The sequence below is a fragment of the Taudactylus pleione genome, unplaced genomic scaffold (assembly GCF_031769625.1).
Source record: "Taudactylus pleione unplaced genomic scaffold, aTauple2 ptg000048l, whole genome shotgun sequence".
Lineage (NCBI taxonomy): Eukaryota > Metazoa > Chordata > Amphibia > Anura > Myobatrachidae > Taudactylus > Taudactylus pleione.
The window spans coordinates 1,835,383-1,857,514 of NW_028284450.1; the positions used below are offsets into that span (position 1 = coordinate 1,835,383).

At 41.9% G+C, this 22,132-nt stretch overlaps 1 protein-coding gene across 1 annotated transcript in view; it reads left to right on the top strand.

Annotated features, from left to right (window-relative positions):
• SELL (selectin L) overlaps positions 1-22,132 on the top strand; it is a 279,488-nt gene that overhangs the window by 49,494 nt on the left and 207,862 nt on the right. Inside the window, exon 4 of the mRNA XM_088460537.1 lies at positions 19,507-19,614. Coding sequence (XP_088316663.1) covers positions 19,507-19,614 — 108 coding nt within the window. The remainder of the gene's footprint in view (positions 1-19,506; positions 19,615-22,132) is intronic.

A 22,132-nucleotide genomic window follows, 5' to 3' on the forward strand; every position in this document is an offset into this window, starting at 1 on the left:
GGCGGGGCTTAATGACGCGATTCTTCATGAATTGCGTCATTTAGCCCCACCCCCTATGTAAATGTGTGCCAATTGCGGGTATTTACTGTGAAGGGGTGGGGCTTAATGATGCAAACCATCAGGCCCCACCCCGTCACAACTCACTTGCTTCTCCTCCCCGGACATCTCCCGGGAGGAGAAATTAAAAGTAGGCAACTATGGGCTAAAGTGAAGTGACTTACAGAAACTCTGACGTCATAACCATGTGACTTGCGACAACAAGGGGAGGAGCAAGGGTCAGAACAGGGGGCTCGCTTTTTGCTCGCTGCGCTTTGGGCACAGGTTTATATTTCACCACTGATCACGTGGATAGTAAAAGTGGTAGTTGACCGGCCCTGCCATAGCAGTCACATGGAGGTCCTTCTGCCAACTTGGATCTAGCATCTACCGTTTGCTGGTTAGTATCTTTTTTTTTAATAAGTTATACATATTGTTTTTTTTAAATATATGTGTGTATCATAAATATCACTATGTGCTTCTTAGAAAGTAGTTACTAGTGTTTTTTAATGTATACACCAATTATGCTAATAAGATTCTGGTCAGTACATAAGAGAACCAGTGAGAGAATATAGCCACAGCTCTTGATGAAGTCCAACCAGTGACGAAATGCGTAGGGTATGGCCTACACATGTGAATGTAGTGACATCATCGACTACCTGCAGAAATTCTGTTCTATGATCAGACAGCATGTTCCAGAAATCCCCTGTGGTGGAGCATGATCCGGAGACGCTATACCTACTAGAGACCTGGACACTGGTAGCCTCATATGTTGATTATATTTTATCTCAATGTATCTGAGCATTTATTTCAAGTAAAGTTGCTTTTTCAATATTACCTCACTAGTATTGTCGCTCTTCATTTTTCTAGCAATTTCTACAGATGAATTGCCTTTGATTAAGGCTAGTGGATGAAGCTGCACTGCATTTGGGACAATTAATGACTGATTTATGGAGACCCTTGTGGATGTTGCGCATTTAACATCTCTAGTGTATGTGTGTGTATGTGTGTGTATAAATGGATGGGAGTGCCTAATTGTGCTTAGCAATACTTTTATTTTATCATAAACAAAAAGTGATTCAGGTGTATTAAAGCACATGCAGATTCTCTATTGCATATATAATTTACCAATAAACAATCTAAAAAAATATATATATAAAGTGCACTGAGGAGCTAAAATGCACTTGCATCCTTTCAAATAAAGTACCACTTTGTATATTTAAAAATAAATGAACAACACAAATTTATTACACTATTGAAATAAGACAAAAAACATTTAAAAAAAATCCATACAAGAGAAATTCCTATTGGAAAATTAATATTCCACTAAAAGTTATATGGAGCAATTTCCTTAGCTCAATTATGTTAGGGAGGTCCAAATATAGGCAAAGGAAAAGTTTTGATGTTTCATCTGGTCTCAGACTTCATCTAGGGCAGAGGTTCCCAAATGCGGTCCTTAAGGCTCCCCAACAGTTCAGGTTGTCGAAGCTGGTTTAGTGGCTGAGACAGAATCAGTGTAAAATTAGCTTGGAGCGATGCCATATTGCGAATGGCAACCAGACTCCATCTTAAAAATAAGAAATTGCAAGACGCCATTTTGTGACTGATCTCCCAGCGCCATTTTAATTTACAACTCACGAGCTAAGTACAGATGGCAATGTTTTTGGTACTGGGGACAACCTTGCATAGAAAAAAATACCAAAACAACTAGAAAAACAGCTTCCTGAGAAAAGTAATTAGAAAAGACAATACACCAGGAACTGTGGGTGTTTTTGCATGTAAATGGAGAGACCCCACATGTGGACAGGTGTAGCTGTGGCAATTATAATATGGCCCAGACACTTGAATTGACTGAATGAACAATGGTAAGAAATCTGCATGAAAAGAACTGTTTAAACTCACTGTCAGACAATATGGCACCAGCAATCGGCTGGGGGTCTCCACCCTGTTTGAGAGTGAATCTCATTACTAATAACACATTGCATTGCAGTTTAAAAATGTTAGTAAGGAATGATATATATATATATATATGTGTGTATATATATATATATATATATATATATATAAAATCCATAATAAATAGAATCACATGCATAAACACCGCACATTACGCACAGTTGCACTGTTAACATAACGCACATTAGCGAATGCATAAGATCCTGTATGAAAACGCTGTTTATTAGCTTAGTGCGCACGCATCTGCCCCAAGTTAACTAGCGTCTTTTCTCAAACCCTGAATACTTACACACTGCACATTCACATAAAAGGTTTTATAGCTTTAAAGCATAAGATTCAAGTTTTATTCATTTGTTACAAATGCTGTGAACAAAGGTTATTTAGTATCTTATGCTTAATACATGGTAAGTAAACCGTGTTTGGTGTTATACTGATCTGCACTTTCTCAACAGCTTCCCGGTATCATCGGTGTGAAGATCGTAACATGCATTCTCAACTTATGGACCGTAGACAGTTAAAGCACCAAAATGTACTTTGTAAACTTAACAGCCTAGATTTGCATGCAGGGGGAAAATGGAGACAAAGGCTGTTGGAGGCTGGTCTGTGTCCATTTGAATCAACCTGTTAAATATCCTGTAACAGATGCACCCGCACTGGGAACCAATGAAACCATGCCAAACGTTTCTATTGTATAGTGTATTTCTATAAGGGTATATATATGTGGGTTCTGACCCCAATCTGGAGTCTTCATGCTGATGCTGTTGATGGAGGTTTCTTATGGATGCCGGTAACTGGTCCTAGTGCGCGTGTGTATGTATAACTGTATCTTGGGTCTGTATAATTTCTTTGCGCTAAATTGTACTTAGATCACAGCATGTAACTAACTGTGCTTCACTTGAATAATACTTTGTGCTTTGGAAACACATGTTCAAGGTCTGAAGGCATTTATTTACTGTATGACTGCATACGCAAATAGCGTCAAAACCTAGAAGGTTTATAGGCAGGATTCTGTAGAGGTTTATAGGCAGGATTCTGTAGAGGTTATAGGCAGGAGCGTGTAGAGGTTTAAATTCAATATCCTTAGATGGGGCATCTCGAGTGAGGTCACTTACCAATTCACACGATAAACATACGGTTATCCATCTCTCACCAAAGGGTGGAGTGTCCACACGCAGGGTTTACCTGCAACCACTTGATGCTGAGAGATCGCTATCCGTTATCGTGTGAGTCAAGGTACGCTGACTAGAATCCAGGGACAAGACAGGAAAAAGTTTGTTTTCCTTTGTTGATAGAAGTTCACGCTAAAAAGGGGTGCCGCAGTATTGTGTACGTGGCTGAGTCGCATTTTTGCGCGCACAGTAGAGATGCACTTTTGCGTACGCAGCTAAGGGTAAGTCATACGGTTGTGTAGTAGTCGCATTATTGTGAATGCGGCTACTCGCACAATAGCGTATACGTACTTCCGGTTGTGCTGCCACGTGTTTAAACAAAGCCATTGAGTTTACATTATCAATTGTTGCCAATAACTGGGTTAACATGTATTTTTCTGCGCAGGAAAAGAGTGTGTGATTGTGAGTATTTGTTTAGGGTGTAACACAATCACACGCTCTTTTCCTACACCTAAACAAATACTCACAATCACACACTCTTTTCCACACTCATTTCCTTAAATGTTAAGGGTATTGTATGATACTTAAGGGCTAGGTGCAGGAGTTAGCCTAGCTGTTCGGTAGTAGCTACCATTCTATACACATCAGCAGGTGTACATGTTGTCTTTGTTGTAGGGACTGGCTCTCAGTGTGATTGCAGTGTTTAGTAATTAGGTTGGGTTAATGGAGCATTGTAATTGAGCCGCACTGGAAACTTGTGATTGTAAACTGAGAGATAATAGGTGAGTGGGAGCATCTAGAAATTTCTTCCATAGGTGAGTGGGAGCATCTAGAAATTTCTTCCATAGGTGAGCGGAAGCATCTAGAAATAACTTCCATAGGTGAGTGGAGGCATCTAGAAATAACTTCCATAGGTAAGTGAGAGTATCTAGACTGTCTTTCACCAATTTAAATCTTTATTGAAAGACTTAGGGTTCTCCCAGGATGGGGGCCAAGCAAACGGTAGAGATGTTAAATGATTTGCTGCTGTTGGAAGCGCCACTTGGGTCGGCACAACATATTATGCATATTAAGTAGGGTGCCAATGCAACCAGGTATTGTGATTTATGGTTTAATATGACAAGGAAGAGTGTTAGGCCGTTTCCTAGAATTGTTAGTTTTGATAAGGAGATATTGAATAATGTCCGAGCTCACATCTGTTTACTGCGTTCTCGAGTGAAAAAGGTAAAATATTACGAATGTTTAAAATTGTGGCAGCATGAAGCGGATGCATGGTTTAAAAATGTGCAAGCAACGCAAACTAGCATTGCGAATGCATTACCAGAAAATACTCCCGCGGCGCTAGATTGCAATACGTGTGAGCTGCAAAACAGCATGCATGTGCAGCAAGGTAGCGTTGCAGAAGGTATTGCCAGTAGTTCACGTGCACCACCACCACCACCTTATATGGATGGGGGTGCAGGTACAGTTATTGAAAAAACCCACAAAAATGTAACAAGTAATTTGTACCCTCTCCTAAGTAACCATAAGGAAAATGTTTATGATGTCGATAATGAGCCTATTGTCATGTCTGCCATTTCAAACCTCCAGCCAGGTAATAAGGTCAAAAGTAGCAGTGCGGTTGGTCTGCATTCCATCCGGACAATAACTGTTCCGAATGGGAATGCGGATGCGAATGGAGTAGTGCCTACAAGGGATGTGGTAATGCATTGTCCTTGGACAAGAGCAGAGCTAAATTCCATCATGAATGATTTCCCCGATCCCAAAGAGGAACTAACCACATGTCAAAGATTTTTGAGAAATTTGGGTAGTTCTCACGAGCCAACCAATAAAGATTGGCGAGTGGTGTTAAGGGCCTGTCTACCACGCAATATCGACATGACAAAATTTATCACGGATTGTGTATTGGATGGTGATGTTCCCTTAACAGACGAAGTAAACCAAGGTAACATTTCCCGTATTATAACTCAATTGGGTGTATATTTTCCAGTAGTAGTTAACTGGAACAAAATTTTCACTATAAAACAAAAAGAGAGTGAATCTGCAGAAGACTATTGCGACCGGGCTCTGCAGGCTATCACCCAGTACACTGGGATAGAAGATATTAAAGATAGCACTCACCACAGGGGAATGATTGTCACTATACTCATGGATGGCCTTAAAGAAGACCTACACCCGGGTTCAGACCTCACAGCTGGCTGGAGGGGAGTCACAATAGATACCCTCATAGAATCCACCATAGAACATGACAAAAACATCTCAAAGAAGAGAGAGACCCAGAGCGAGAAACTAATGGCTGTCAGTATTCAAGCTCTAGAAGGAATGACGGTAACATCACAGCCAGCAGACACACCTGCACCCACACACACACCTGCACCTGAACAGTTACACGTCCTCACCAATCCCACACCACTGCCCTATCCCACTTATTACACACAGCCACAAGTCCCAAACTACCCACAACTCCATACCCCCCCCACAATATCCTTTCCCTCAATATCCTTACCCATACCCACCACCTTTCCCTCCTGCTCAACCCCCACAACAATCTTTTCATCCACCCCGCTCACAAAAATGTTTTAACTGCAACCAAGTGGGACACCTAAGTAAGTACTGCAAAGTGAAGAATGTAGGACTTCCAAACCAGACAGTACCTGTATACCCTCATAAGGGATATACACAGAATACAGGAAACCTCCAACAGGCACCATCTCCAATTGTGGCCGTTAATGCTTTATTGGAGAGTGGAAGCCAACGCTAGGAGTCGGGTCATACTTGTGGTCTGCAAATAGATAGGTTGACTGGAAGTACTAGGGAAAAACTGGTAATGGTAATTGATGTAACTGATACCCAATCTCTGTTCTGCTTTCTTCCCTGTGCCCTAATACCCTGACTGTCAGTATTTTTCTTTTCTCACCTAGGGGGAGGTGTACACTACACATGGACACGAGTGTCCCATGGGTTCATAGACAACCCCAGTATCTTCTCCCAGGCCTTATATGACTGTTTACAATCTTTCCAACCTGCCAATAGATCTGTGCTCTGATACAATGTGTGGACAATTTATTGTTATGCCGTGTTTCATTTATACCATGTTTAAATGATACTAAACTGTTGTGCTTCATCTCTCACACACAGGACACATGGTTGCTAAGGACAAATTGCAGCCATGGCAGGCTAAGGTCAAGTACTTGGGAAACTGTCCAAACCCAGGGGTTGAGACACTACCTAGAGCAGTAGCTATTAATAACAGGATTTAATTGCAGGAATTTGTATGCAGATACGATATCCCTAGAATTAATAAAAGTGATAGAGGTACTCATTTAACAGGTGACGTCTACCAGAACATGTGTAAGGTGATGGGTATTAATATCAAGATCATCCCAGACTGCCTTTTTATCTGTCCCCCTTTGAGACTGTTTAACAGGCAGCCTCATGTGAAAATATGATCATGAGGTTACTGTGCAGTGTCTCACGAAGATGAGTAAGAACAACTGAAATTGTAAATGTTATTTTCTAACATGTCTGATGCAAACTGTCATGATGTCATACTTGGAGAATTTGTTATGATCCAAATTTTTTTTAGCTCAGGTTGTTTGACTGATCATTGGGAAGGTCCGTATCAGGTGTTGCTGAAGGTGGCCAAGAGAGATACCTGGGTCCATTCCACTCACTGTAGAAAGGTCAACCAACCAGTGGAGATATGTGGCGGAGTCGAGGCAGATAACGTGAACCTGTCGATTGCGAGCCTGTTCCAGGAGGGTTAAAAGGTGCGGTGAGATACCTGAGCTAAAGAAATGTGTAGATCAGATCTTCCAGCAATGGAGTGGTCTGCTGTGGTCATCGTAGTTTTTTCTTCTAGAGTTTCTGTCGTGATGATCTCTTTAGGCATACCCAGTTTCTGTGATGGAGGACAGATAGAGGAGATGGGAGCTGATGGCAGTGCTGATGGAGTGGAGTCAGGAGGAGGAGTGCTATGCCAAATCAGGGGAGTGTCTGACCAATCTTAGTACTGTAATTGTTATGTTATTTGGGAAGACTACTTCCAGAAATTATGACCCTTACACATGGTGAAATGCTTGGTATTCATAAAAACACACAATCACCATATCTTCACACACAGTATGAACACAGAGACCAAAGAAATATGATACCTGGTGACATGCATTAAGCCACTCAGTTAATTAGTGAGACAACTGGCTTTCAAGTTTTAGTCGCATTGGATCCCACCAGGATCGCTCAGGGTACACTAAATTTTAGATATATCCAAGATATTGCTAAATTGATAGATAATATCACCGAGATGTATGATGACACCTTCAGTTATACAGATAGGGAATTGCAAGTGTACAAGAAAGAACTGGTGCAACACAGACTAGTGCTAAATTATTTAACAGCTGTTACGGGAGGGTATTGTGTAACATTGGCCACCCAGTTTGGAGTAAAGTGCTGCACATATATTACTAATAACACCAGTGACCCCAAGGAGATGATAGACCGGAAGATGGATGAAATTCTGCAGCTAAAATGGGAATTTCGGAAGAACCATAATGCTTCAGTGGCTGAAGTAGAGGAGAAGGTAGAGGAATGGGTTTCATGGTTGAACCCAGCAAAGTGGTTCTCAGGTCTAGGGGAGTGGGCCCAGGAAATGATTGCAAGCATAGGTAAACTCCTGATACTTATACTGGTTGTCATAGTAATTGGCATATGTGTCAAGTGTGTTCCTAATGTGTTGAAGTGTGGAAAATGTAAAAATAAGGTAAATCGGAAGAGCGAAATTATGATGGTGGTTAGTAGTGCCCATATGAATACTAAGGTAAATGTAGAACTGCATTACAAACCTGAACTAGGAACACCATCATATAATGTATTATATTTAGAAATGCGTAAAATGTATTATTAAATTGTTATTTTTCTCTCATTTTAACATCTTAAATGATGTAAGTCTCTATTCCCCTTCAAAACTTCCTTTATAGGACTGGTGCATCCCCATATCTTTCCCATGATGTCCCAAGATTTGCGGTGTGCGTATAATGGTAGTTTTATGTTCCCTCCTAGAGACCCATTATAGATGGATTGAAACCACCTTGTGCCATCCCATAAAAATAATGTTAAAATAATACCCCATATGCAAGCCTAATATTAATTTTAAAATCAGAGTATGATAGCATGTTGCTTGCTATCAAAGGGTGGACTGTCGAAGCTGGTTTAGTGGCTGAGACAAAATCAGTGTAAAATTAGCTTGGAGCGATGCCATCTTGCGAATGGCAAGCAGACTCCATCTTAAAAATAAGAATCTGCAAGACGCCATTTTGTGACTGATCTCCCAGCGCCATTTTAAGTTACAACTCACAAGCTAAGTACAGAAGGCAATGTTTTTGGTACTGGTGACAACCTTGCATAGAAAAAATACCAAAAAAAACTAGAAAAACAGCTTCCTGAGAAAATTAATTAGAAAAGACAATACACCAGGGTGTTTTTGCATGTAAATGGAGAGACCCCACATGTGGACAGGTGTAGCTGTGGCAATTGTAATATGGCCCAGACACTTGAATTGACTGAATGAACAATGGTAAGAAATCTGCATGAAAAGAACTGTTTAAACTCACTGTCAGACAATATGGCACCAGCAATCGGCTGCGGGTCTCCACCCTGTTTCAGAGTTGCAGTTTAACAATGCTGAGACGCCAAAAAAATGAAGTGCTCAAAATTACACGGGAAGAGTTGTTACATCCAACACCTAAACCCCATAGGGATGTTATCCCTTGGAAACAACGGTTTCAAACATCCAGTCCAGCGGTCCACCGAGCTAGTCTGGCATTATGGCCAATCGTGGCAACGGACAAGGAATTACCCTGCTTACGGAATAAGAAACCCATGGCTTGCTATACTAGAGGCCGCAATATTAGAGATATAGTAGTGCATACTGACATTACGGGATTTGCTAGAGCTGAAAAACCAATAGCTCCTTTTTTACAACGTCCTCCAGGATGCTATAAGTGTCTGCAGTGCACTACGTGCAAGCAAATGATTACAGGAAATACCATTAAACATCCCCACAAGGACAAAAAATATCAGATACGCTTGTCCTAAACTGCCTAACCACGTATGCCATCTACACTATTATTTGTCCCTGTGGATATTACTACATTGGCAAAACCATTCGCACCATCAGAGAAAGAATGGCTTTACACAGGTCGGCGATTAAATTGGCCTACAATAGGGGTAGTTCTGGACAACCGGTAGCCCGACATTTGTTAGAAGCAGGTCATTTGCCGTCTTCCTTAAGACATATGGTCATAGATCATGTACCGATCTCCATAAGAGGTGGTAATCGGGAACATAATCTACTACGCCTGGAGGCTCGATGGATTTACCAATTGGACACAATTGCTCCTAGAGGACTTAACGAATAAATAAACTGGAATACTATTTAGCATTTATAGTCCTACACAAGGAGTGCGGAGGGCTAGATCTATATATTTTGATTGGGTGACTAGTTAGATTAATATGTATGTAACCTTTCCCTTAATCTCAGTGCTGCACCATTTTCTGATCAGTTGCAGCAGTTAAGATTTAATCTGATTGAAGTTTACATGATCCAGGCACCTTGTCTCAATGTTAACATATTGTGACCCTGGGTTTTGTACAGGCAGTAGCCTTGTATTGTTGTGAGGGTTGCCAGTCATGCAGGTCAATATCATGCTGTTCATTTACTTAGGGCATCGGAATTCATGCTCTGTCTATTGTGTGCTTCATTTTCCCTAGCGCTGAGGTCTGTTTAGCAGACCGGGGAGACGCTGCCAGGTTTCCTGGCAACCAGGTCGCGGCTTGGTGACGTCATCAGGATGGGTCTGCTGCAGATCAGGGATCCCCCTCACCTATTTAAGGTAAGAGTGTTTGTATAACGTGTTTGTTATCATTTTGTCTTCTGTATGTATTTGGGCTGCCTTGATAAAAGGGCTATGCTCTGAAACGTCGGCATATGATGGCCTACTACAAATTGCTTTTCTAATATTCAACGCTGGGAGTGCCGCAGTTTTTTGTTCTTCTCTATATATATATATATATATATAAATATATTAAATCCATCAGAAATAGAATCACATGCATAAACACCGCACATTACGCACAGTTGCGCTATTAACATAACGCACATTAGCGAATGCATAAGATCCTGTATGAAAACGCTGTTTATTAGTTTAGTGCGCACGCATCTGCCCCAAGTTAACTAGCGTCTTTTCTCAAACCCTGAATACTTACACACTGCACATTCACATAAAAGGTTTTATAGCTTTAAAGCATAAGATTCAAGTTTTATTCATTTGTTACAAATGCTGTGAACAAAGGTTATTTAGTATCTTATGCTTAATGCATGATAACTAAACCGTGTTTGGTGTTTGATCTGCACTTTCTCAACAGCTTCCCGGTATCATCGGTGTGAAGATTGCAACATGCATTCTCAACTTATGGACCGTAGAAAGTTAAAACACCAAAATGTACTTTGTAAAATTAACAGCCTAGATTTGCATGCAGGGGGAAAAAGGAGACAAAGGCTGTTGGAGGCTGGTCTGTGTCCATTTGAATCAACCTGTTAAATATCCTGTAACAGATGCACCCGCACTGGGAACCAATGAAACCATGCCAAACTTTTCTATTGTATAGTCTATTTCTATAAGGGTATATATATGTGGGTTCTGACCCCAATCTGGAGTCTTCATGCTGATGCTGTTGATGGAGGTTTCTTATGGATGCCGGTAACTGGTCCCCGTGCGCGTGCGTATGTATAACTGTATCTTGGGTCTGTTTAATTTCTTTGCGCTAAATTGTACTTAGATCACAGCGTGTAACTAACTGTACTTTACTTGAATAATACTTTGTGCTTTGGAAACACATGTTCAAGGTCTGAAGGCATTTATTTACTGTATGACTGCATACGCAAATAGCGTCAAAACCTAGAAGGTTTATAGGCAGGTTTCAGTAGAGGTTTATAGGCAGGATTCTGTAGAGGTTATAGGCAGGAGCGTGTAGAGGTTTAAATTCAATATCCTTAAGGTTTTTAGAGATATCCATGGTTAAGCACAGGTGACTTAATTAGTACCTCAGTGAATTTGATTTAACCACCTGTGCTTAACCATGGATATCTCTAAAACCTGAACTGTTGAGGATCGCGTTTGGGAACCTCTGATCTAGGGGATGAAGTCCTAATAGCAGTTTTATCACTTACCAGTGGTTACTTTCATGTTTATAGAAAAGGCCACTGACTAGGATTTTTGTGTATATTATTATTGTTATTATTACTACTCGAGCTAGCTAAAACATTGTTTGTATTACTTTTTATTTATGTGGAAAAGTGAACTTACTGTATGTCTTTATAAAATGAACCCCTTGTACCTTGAAATCACATTCTCTGGTACTGTTCTTAATTTTCAATCCTTGTATGAACAAATGTTTAGTATATACAACTTACATATCAAACTTTTTTTGCACTGCCGCAAATACAACACACTGTAGCACCCCGATCACATTTAGCTGCATATTTATTGGAGTATATCTGCAGAATATTCCCTGAATGCCCGATTTTGGGGTGGTCCCCAGAAATAGTACGCAACCTAAGGATTTAAGGAGGGACCGCAGCAGATATTATAATATGTGGGGTCTGTTGGGAATATTCATATGTATGTGGAACCCACCCGAATTGACCTATTATGAGTGGATCCGAGCCATGAGACAAAACATCATCTTCCTGGCATCAGATCTAGAGGGTTATGGACAGTGGCGTAACTAGAGTATTGCCCAGGGCAAATTAAAAAAAGGAGCCCCCCCTATGTGCGTGCAAAAAAAATGGGCGTGGCCACATGCCACAAGGGCCTGGCCACTGAATAATGGGTGGTGTCAACATGACACACCCCTTTTTCATCACTCTGGGAACATTCCATTCCATATGCACTTTAATGCAGTGCCCCTTATACAGTCCCCCCTAGGCAATGCCCCCAGGAGTGGTCCCCCTTATGCAGGCCTCCAGTAGTGCCCCTTATATAGTGCCCCCTCAGTAGTGGACCCCGTTATGCAGGTCCCCATTATTGGTCCCCCTTATGCAGGCCCCCATTAGTGCCTCTTATACAGTGCCCCCCCAGTAGTGTCCCCGTTCTACAGGCCCCCATTAGTGCCACTTACACAGTGCCCCCCAAATAGTGGTCCCCGATATGCAGGCCCCCATTAGTGGTCCCCCTTATGCAGGCCTCCATTAGTGCCCCTTACATAGTGCCCCCCCAGTAATGGTTCCAGAAGTGCTATGTGTGAATCTGACATTTCAGATACTGTTCTCATAGAGAAGCCTCCTTCCACCATTTCTGAACCCTCTGCCAAGTGGGGATGAGCAGCACAAGTAAAGATGGTGACACAGAAATTGAGAATGTTACTGAGTAAGTGCAACAGGATGAGGGGGATATATGTGTAGCTAATGCCAGCTCTAATGAGGATGTTGATGATGAGGATTTTGTTTGTCTAAGTCAGGCACCAGTGGAAGCTGTTCTTGCTAGTGATAAGAAGAAGGCCATTGTCATGCCTGGGCAAAAGAGCAAAAAATTCACCTCTTATGTGTGGATTTGTGTTTACCCAAATCCTGACAACAATTGTCAAGTCATCTGTAGTATTTGTAAAGCCAAAGTAAGTAGAGGTAGGGATATTAACCATTTAAGAACATCCTCCCTGTTATGTCCTTTGCAGTGAGTTCATGAACACCTTAAGCTCATTTGTAGTTTGTTTTGTGGGGGCCTAAACAAACTAATCACTTCAGCCACAAAGTGTCAGTCCCTATCACTGAAGTACGAGGTTTCTTAAACTGTGCATGTTTTTTTTTATAAATAACATAAGGCTGGGTAGGAGGGCCCAATATCAATTCCATCTTGCAACTCTTTTCTTTTAATTATCAGCTGTATTTTTGGGGAGCATTAGGGACATTCTTTTTTGCATAGACAAACATTTTTATTGGTTATTGCTCTAATATATTACTAATTTGTAAACTATTTTTAACTAGAAAAGAATACAATGTTAATAGCCAGGGATTATTTGACAAGGGTTGAAACAATAAACCAAGCAACTAAAAAGTTGCACTGCTAAGTTGAAACTCCAAATCAGCCTATCTTACACTAACAAATATTAGGAGGCTGACCCACTGGCCTTACTACCCCCCTCCATCCCTCCTTCATAATTTGGTAACACACCCCTCTAGTACATTTATGAGGTGCACCAGAGAGTCTGAGTATGAGGGATAATAATATGTTTTTTTTCCTACATAAATCTAGTCAGCAAACAGAAGATTTTCTGCTTATACATGGTCAAAAAGCATTTATGTTGACTGCCGTAAATAATTTATCTAGTGCATATTACTGAATAATACCAAATAAGGTCCATAATGCTGTAGTTTTTATTTTTTTTTGTCTATTTTATCTTCAATTTTCTTTGGCAATCAAACAATTATATTTAATTTACTAAGCTACTGTAATCATTCCTTCCTTCCTTTACCTGCCTTCCATTGCATACATATTCCACCTCCATTTCTCTGAACTGCCCTCAGATCTACTGTACAGTAGTTCTTGATTAATGAAAACATTCTTGGTTTCTATGGGGTCATATAGTTTATTAAACAGCCATCCTGTCTGTCACTGCTGTGTTTCAATGTTTCATAGATTGCTATGGTCTTTTAAACCGCCATGTGTTTGTGCCACTGCTCTGTTGCTTAGTTTAGACAGCCAGCCTTTGTATAATATTGGTGAACAATATTGTGAGCAGTAAGGTGGTCAAAATTGACTGGAAATAATGTTATGGAGGTTAGTAATACTGCAGGAACAAAAACTGGCCCAAATTATATGATATTAGTTGTTTTATAATTTTAAAAAAAAAATACAGTTCCAAAACCAAAACACTTGAGGGTGGTTTTGGCAAAACCAAAACCAGAACACAATGATGAATTAAAACCAAAACCCATGTTATAAGCCATTGCAACAGCTCATATCTGCTGTAGATTCCAGTCACAATTGAGAGGGTTAACAGGCAAAGACAGCCACAGTGAGTAATTTTAGGCTGATTGCTCTCAGCTGGGAAGCCTCTGTGAACATGCAGCACTCAGCTGCTCATAGTGGTAAATACCAGAGGCTGGTTTCATTTGCTCACATGAGATTGGATCTGACTTCTGTTATAGGGCAGTCAGCCCATTCTTGCCTTGCCGGAGATAGTTTCTTGTGGAAGTCATGCCATCCGGTACCTGTTCAAGCTGTTTGGTATTCCCCATTCCTGTCCTGGCTCTGCCTTGCATTACCTGTATCTGTTGCAAGTTTACCTGGAACATTTATTGTACTGCAAATCCACTATGCTCACCATTTTTGTTCTTTACTGTTGCTATTCCATCTTGCAATATATGTACATATTTGTTGATCCTGTTGCACTCTGCACAACATACACTGGTTTATATATTGCTATTCCATTCTGCATTATATGTTATGCTGCAATTCCATACTGCCAGTTGCATGAGTTTATTGCTATACTATCTTGCAATATATCTGTTGTTTGTGATTGCCACTGTGTTTATATGCAATCATATTCTGTTATTGTCTGCAGTGCACACTACTCTATGGTAATTACCCTGTAATATTATTACTTACTATTGCTGATATTCAAGCTACCTGTTTATTAGTATGCATTCTATCTTGCTTGTGTCCACAGCTGCAAGCTGCTATGTGGTTAATATTATCTTTGTACTACTCCAGTTTTACCTTGTGAACTCCTGCTGTTTGTATAAGACCCTACCTTCTGAAGGTTTAGACCTGGTGGCATCCTGAGTACCATTGAGTGCGTTGTACTCTGTGGGAATAACTGGTGGTTGTTATAGACAGAAGCCCAGATAAGGTGACCGACAGCAGTTGAAAAAGTTAGTGTGGCACGCCGGCCATTAAGGGGTTTCACAGCTCAACATTAGCGTTTGTTCTGTGAATGTGTACTTTGGTAGTATAGCTAGCTGCTATATTATTTGTGGGAGAAACTGGCTGGTCAGAGAGATTTAATTACAGGGCCAACAACCCCAGATCCAGTTGCTGCATGAGGAATTGGCAGAGATAAGAAAAGGTGGACAGGAGCAAGAAGTGTTGCATAAGCTGATACCATCAGACGACATAGAAGCATTTCTGTGCACCTTTGAATGCACTGCCGCCAGGATAAAATGGCCAGAGGGCCTTTGGGCGGCAAAGCTAGCTCCCTGTCTTACATGGGATGCCCAGAGGGCCTATGTTGATCTGCCTGTCAGAAGCCAACTCTTATCCTCACCTAAAAGAAGCTATACTCACCAGGGGCCCCAGAAAATCTAAATTTCATGATCGGCATCTGAAACCCTCTGAGACCCCGAGGGTTCAACTGGCAGAACTAGCCAGACTAAGTAGAGCTTGGTTACAGCCGGACAAAAACACCCCCCATCGTATAGTGGAAGTGGTTGCTTTAGACCTGTGCAACAGTGGGCTCTTCAGACTGACTCACAAGCATTTGTGGTTATTGAACAGTTTCTGACCCTTGAAAAACTAGAAAAAACTAACAAGGGTTATGACCAGTTCCTAGGCCCAGGACTCAGGTCCTGGTTGTCATAATGGATAAATTGCTACCAACAGTGTATTTTGATTGCAGTGAGACCAGCCATTTACGATGGGACTGCCCCAACCATGGTGAGACTATGGACTGTAGTATGGGTAAATCAGCCCGACCTGTTATCAGCATGTTTGTAGGAAATACCTCCTTGGCAGAAACCACCCTTTGTCATATGATTGTACAGATTGAAGACCAGGAGGTTTGGGCTTTGATTGATACAGGTAGCGAATTGTCTATTATTTCAGCTAATCTAGTTCCAAGAGGGGCTGACCAAGTCTTACCTTCGGTAAAGGTGTTATGTATCCATGGACATGTGGAAGAATACCCTTGAGTACAACTTCAGGTGGTGTTAAAAGGACAACCATTTAAAATAGTAGCTACTGTAGCTAGGTCTACCTATCCATTGATCTTGGGCCACAATTTCCTGCTATTCATGGCGTGACAACGAAAAGGAAGCCAATAGTTGAGGTGCCAAAGTTCTGTATCTACAAAACCTTCCTTGGCCGGTGAACATGAAGAAGGATGGGCAGTGGAAGTGAATTGGTCACTCATTGATGAAAATATTTACTTACAGGACTTTGCTCGGGATCAGCAAAATGAGGAGAATCTCATAAATGCTTTTGAAAATGTTGTAATGGTAAATGGTAAAAAAGAAACTGCCTTGCCACCTGAAGGCAGTTTCATATTTTGTGTTAAATAATAATTTGTTGTATCGAGTAACTTATTTGCAGCGTAAAAAGATAGAGTAGTTTCTGGTCCTGAGCAAATAGTGCTGAGGGCAGCTTACACACATTTGTGGGGTGGCCATTTAGGAGAGGAGAAAACTCTCCAACAAATCCAGTTAAGGTTCTTTTGGCCAGGTATTTATGCTGCAGTAAAAAATATTGCCCAGTGTGACAAAAGACGGCACCCCTGCCAGGGTTTCGAGCAGTCTTGGTTGCCTTACTTATTATATCTGTTCTTTTCAAGAGGCTTGGTATGGATTCGGTAGTACCAGTGTAAAAGTCTGCTCATGGGCTTCAATATATTTTAGTGGTTGTTGATTACGCTACCAGGTACCCGAAGGTCATACCGCTATGAAATATTAAATCTAGCACTTTTGCTTGGAGTTGGTGATGCTATATACCCATTTGTGAATCCCAAAAGAGGTCTTGACTGACCAGGGCACACATTTTATGTCTAAACTAATGAAAGATCTGTGTCGTCTGTTGGGGGTTAATAGAGTTGCCACCTTGGTGTATCACGCACAAACAGGGTGTATCACGCACAAACAGACAGCTTGGTGGAATGCTTTAATCAAACCCTTAAGCAGATGATAAGATGGGTGGTGTCCCAGGATAAACAAGACTGGAACCTGCTATTACCCTATCTAATGTTTGCAGTTCGGGAGGTACCACAAGCATCTATGGGGCCCCTTTGAACTCATTTATGGTAGACGACCCAGGGGAATTTTATATCTCTTAAAGGAAGGGTGGGAGCAGCAGCCGTCCCAAGAGCATTACTTTGTTCAATTTGTGTCTCAACTTTATGGTTGCTTAAGGCAAATTGAGCCACTTCTCAAAGGACATATGAACCAGGCTTAACAACTACAAAAGCGTAGATATGATGTTCTTGAGTGTCAGTCAACCCTCTCTGTTGGCCATAAAAACTACAGGCTGTCAGGTACCCAATGAAGCCTTGTTGAGTCTCAGCCAAAAACAAGAGGTTACAGACACAATAACAGCATGTTTCTTCTACCCTCCCTGGAAAATCCAAATAATCCAGCATGATATATTTATTCTGCCAGGGGTAGTGATAAAACACAGGCTATATCACATTCCTGAGGCTAAATGAGCTGCAGTAAAATGAGAAGTAGAAGAAATTCTGCACCTAGGGGTTATAGGAGTAGTGAATAGAACAATCCAATTGTGCTAGTGCCTAAGCCTTTGGGGGCCTTAAAGTTTTGCAATGACTTCAAAGTACTTGGGGTATGTGGTCACTATATATATAGCAGTTGTATTTGTTAGATGGCTTTTTACTGATGCAAAATGTTATGGCAGCACATTTACATCCAGCATATGGCTCCTTGACACTAAACTAAACATTGCCAGCTCTCCATCACCTGGCTGACTAGTTCAGCATCAGGATCACCTTCCCCTGAATCCCAGAACCCTTTATGCTTCACACACACAGACACCATTCAGACCCATGTAGTGCAACTGTGTTTTAAAGTTATCCAGCAGGTTTGTTCCCGGGAATGAGTCTTGTTCTTTATAGCAGAATATGACAAAGAACCCACTGCCTCTATTTGCTGACACTGTCCCTTTCGGTGCAGTGGGGCATCACACAGCGTGGAGGAGGTGCTGAGGTACTATACAGTATACTGCACAGGAGTATTTGTGAAGCCTTCTATATCACCTGCTCTGGGAGTAAATCACTACTAATCGAGTTTGATTGATTTGAAATAATCACTGAATAAGCCTGAATTTAATTATAAAGTACTATTATACTAATGCCCAAATTCAGGGGCAGACTGAAAAATGATGTTGCCATGGAAAATATTTTGAAATGGACCTCATGTTGTAGGCAGTGCCAAATTGTTGATAGGCTGGGTCAAATTGGCAGTAGGTGAAACCATGCATGTGGTAACACATAGCAATGAGGTATCTCAGTTACGCAGAATAGGCTTGGCTAGCAGGTTGCCCTCCATTCTTTTCCCTTTCAAACACCTCAGTAATTCCTTGTGCTCCATTGTTAGATGCACACTGTTCTCTTTTAGAAGAAAAGCAGGTTGAAGCAAGTTGAATACAAGTTTAAAAGAAAAACACCAGATGATGCCTGTTCTCAATCTGCCCATGGCTAAATCTCATACTGTAAATTGTTACATAACTAGATGTACATTAACCTTCAGATGTGTGGTTCTTTATTAGGGGCATATTTATTAAAGTATAGTTGTAGGATATACCCCGAAAACACCTAATTAAAGATTATTTGTGGGATATCCCCTGAAAACACCTTATTAAAGAATATTTGTGGGATATCCCCTGAAAACACCTTATTAAAGAATATTTGTGGGATATCCCCCGAAAACACATGTTTTTGGGTGGTACACCCAAATATTTAGGATCCCCTGAATGTAACAAGGATGGACAACAATAGGTATCTCCCATATTTAGTAGTGCACATTTTTTTGGGGAGAGAAATCTGAAGGGTACCACCCTGGTCCATTCTGCTTGAATATACTGTGATGGAGGGGCACTACCACTACTGGAGGCACTGCATAAGGGGCACCACTACTGATGGCAATGCATAAGGGGCACCACTACAGTGGGCATTATATGTAGGGGGCACTATTGCTGTGGACATTGTATAAGGGGCACCACTACTGTTGGCATTGTATAAGGGGCACTACTACTGTGGGCCTTGTGTATAAGGGGCACAAATGTGGGCATTGTGTAAAAGGGGCACTGCTGTGTGTCTTACATGAAAAAGGGACACTAGTATGTGGTGTAATGTGAATCAAGAATGTGCTACGGTGTGGCGTAATTTGTATCAGGAATACTATTATGTGACCACATTTCTTTCTTTTGAGACAACGCCCCTTTTTTCAACATGCACCTACGGCGCGCTCTGTCCCTTTATTGACTTTGCACCGAGTGTGGGCGCTGAGTTCCACCACTTCTCTAGGACCACTTTAAGAACTGACAGTATCAATGTAATTAAGAGAGATTAGCTTTTTAGAAATTAAGCTAATTTTAACCACGTTTTTTTATAATTTTTTTTCTTTTCATAGCATCATGTGAAAAAGTATCATGCAGTGGTCATGGAGAATGCATTGAGACAATCAACAATTACACATGTGCTTGTGAGGCAGGATTCTATGGACCTAATTGTGAACACGGTGAGGCATCCTTATCATTATACTTTTATACTGTACAGCTGTAAGGCTGAAATTAATATAACAATTAATTAGGCATAGGTACTGTAATACTGCTTGGTACATCTGAAAACGCTGCAAGGAGACAGGAACAAGTAGGGCTTTGTCATTGGTAAGATCTAGTAAATACTAGGGGTGTGCACCGGCCCCTTTTCGTGTTTTGTGTTTTGGTTTTGGATCTGGATCTTTCTTCGTGTTTTGGATCTGGATTGGTTTTGCCAAAACCACCCTTCCGTGTTTTGGGTTCTGGGTTTTGTGTTTTGGATCTGTATTTTTTTTTAAAAAAGCATAAAAACAGCTAAAATCACAGAATGTGCTGGTTTTTGTGCTCCTATGCTATTATTAACCTCAATAACCTTAATTTCCACAAATTTCCAGTCTATTCTGAACACCTCACACCTCACAATAGTGTTTTTATGTCCAAAAGGTTGCACCGAGGTAGCTGGATGACTATGCTAAGCGACACGAGTGGGCGGCACAAACACGTGACCCATCTAGGAGTGACACTGCAGTGGCAGACAGAATGGCAGTTTTAAAAACTAGGCCCCAAACTGTACATAATGCAAAGAAAAAAAAGAGGTGCAAGATGGAATTGTCCTTGGGCCCTCCCACCCACCCTTATGTTGTATAAACAGGACATGCACACTTTAACAAAGCAATCATTTCAGTGCCAGGGTCTGCCACACGACTGTGGCTGAAATGATTGGTTCGTTTGGGCCCCCACAAAACAAGCTGGCAATTAATCTGTCCCTGCACAAACTGGCTCTACGGAGGCAAGATGTCGTCCTCATCCTCCTCATCAACCGATTCCTCATCCTCACAGAGTATTAACTCATCCCCACTGGAATCCACCACCACAGGTCCCTCTGTATGTTCTGGAGGCTGGTCTCCCTGGAAGAGTTGATAATTCATTTTGATGAACATCATCTTCTCCACATTTTGTGGAAGCAACCTCCTACGCCTTTCGCTGACAAGGTTCCCGGCTGCACTAAACACTCTTTCGGAGTAAACACTGGAGGGGGGGCAACTCAGGTAAAATAGAGCCAGTTTGTACAGGGGCCTCCAAATTGCCTCTTTTTCCTGCCAGTACAGGTATGGACTGTCTGACATGCCTACTTGGATGCTGTCACTGATGTAATCCTCCACCATTCTGTCAATGGTGACAGTATCATATGTAGTGACAGTAGACATGTCAGAAATTGTTGCCAGGTCCTTCAGTCTGGACCAGATGTCCAAACTTGGTCCTGCCTGCCCTGCATCACCGCCAGCGGGTTGCTTAGGATAGCTACGTTTTTTCCTGGCAGCCCCAGTTGCGGGAGAAAATGAAGAAGGAGCTGTTGACGTGTCACGTTCCGCTTCAGCTGACAGTGTGTTCACCAGCAGGTCTTTGCACCTCTGCAGGCTTGTGTCGGCCGGAAAGAGAAACCTAGGATCGAGCACAGTGGCCAAAATGTAGTGGTCTGATTTCAACAGATTGACCACCCTGGAATCCTGGCAAAGCGAATGAAGGGCTTCATCCACAAGTCCCACATGCCGAGCGGAATCGCTCCGTCTTAGCTCCTCCTTCACTTTCTCCAGCTGCTTCTGCAAAAGCCTGATGAGGGGAATGACCTGACTCAAGCTGGCAGTGTCCGAACTGACTTCACGTGTGGCAAGTTCGAAGGGCTGGAGAACCTTGCACAACACGGAAATCATTCTCCACTGCGCTTGAGTCAGGTGCATACCCCCTCCTTTGCCTATGTCATAGGTGGATGTATAGGATTGTATGGCCTTTTGCTGCTCCTCCATCCTCTGAAGCATATAGAAGGTTGAGTTCCACCGCGTCACAACCTCTTGCTTCAGGTGATGGCGGGGCAGGTTCAAGAGTGTTTGCTGGCGCTCCAGTCGCTGAATGGCGAAAGTGGCCAGAAATTTTTCGGACCACCCAAAGCGTCTCCTGCACGCCCCTGTCGCTTTTCAGAAAATTCCACACCACCAAGTTTATTGTGTGAGCAAAACATGGGACGTGCTCGAATTTGCCCAGATGTAATGCCAGCACAATATTGGTGGCGTTGTCAGATATCACAAATCCCCAGGAGAGTCTAAGTGGGGTAAGCCACTGGGCGATGATTTCCCTCAGTTTCTCTAAGAGGTTGTCGGCCGTGTGCCTCTTACTGAAACCGGTGATACACAGCGTAGCCTGCCTTGGAACGAGCTGGCGTTTCTGAGATGCTGCTACTGGTTACGCTGCTGCTGTTGCTGCGTAAGGTGATACATCTACCCAGTGGGCTGTCACAGTCATATAGTCCTTAGTCTGCCCTGTTCCACTTGTCCACATGTCCGTGGTTAAGTGGACATTGGGTACAACGGCATTTTTCAGGACACTGAGGACACTTTTTCTGACGTTTCTGTACAGTCTCGGTATCGCCTGCCTAGTGAAGTGGAATCTAGACGGGATTTGGAACCGGGGACACACTACCTCCATCAATTGTCTAAATCCCTC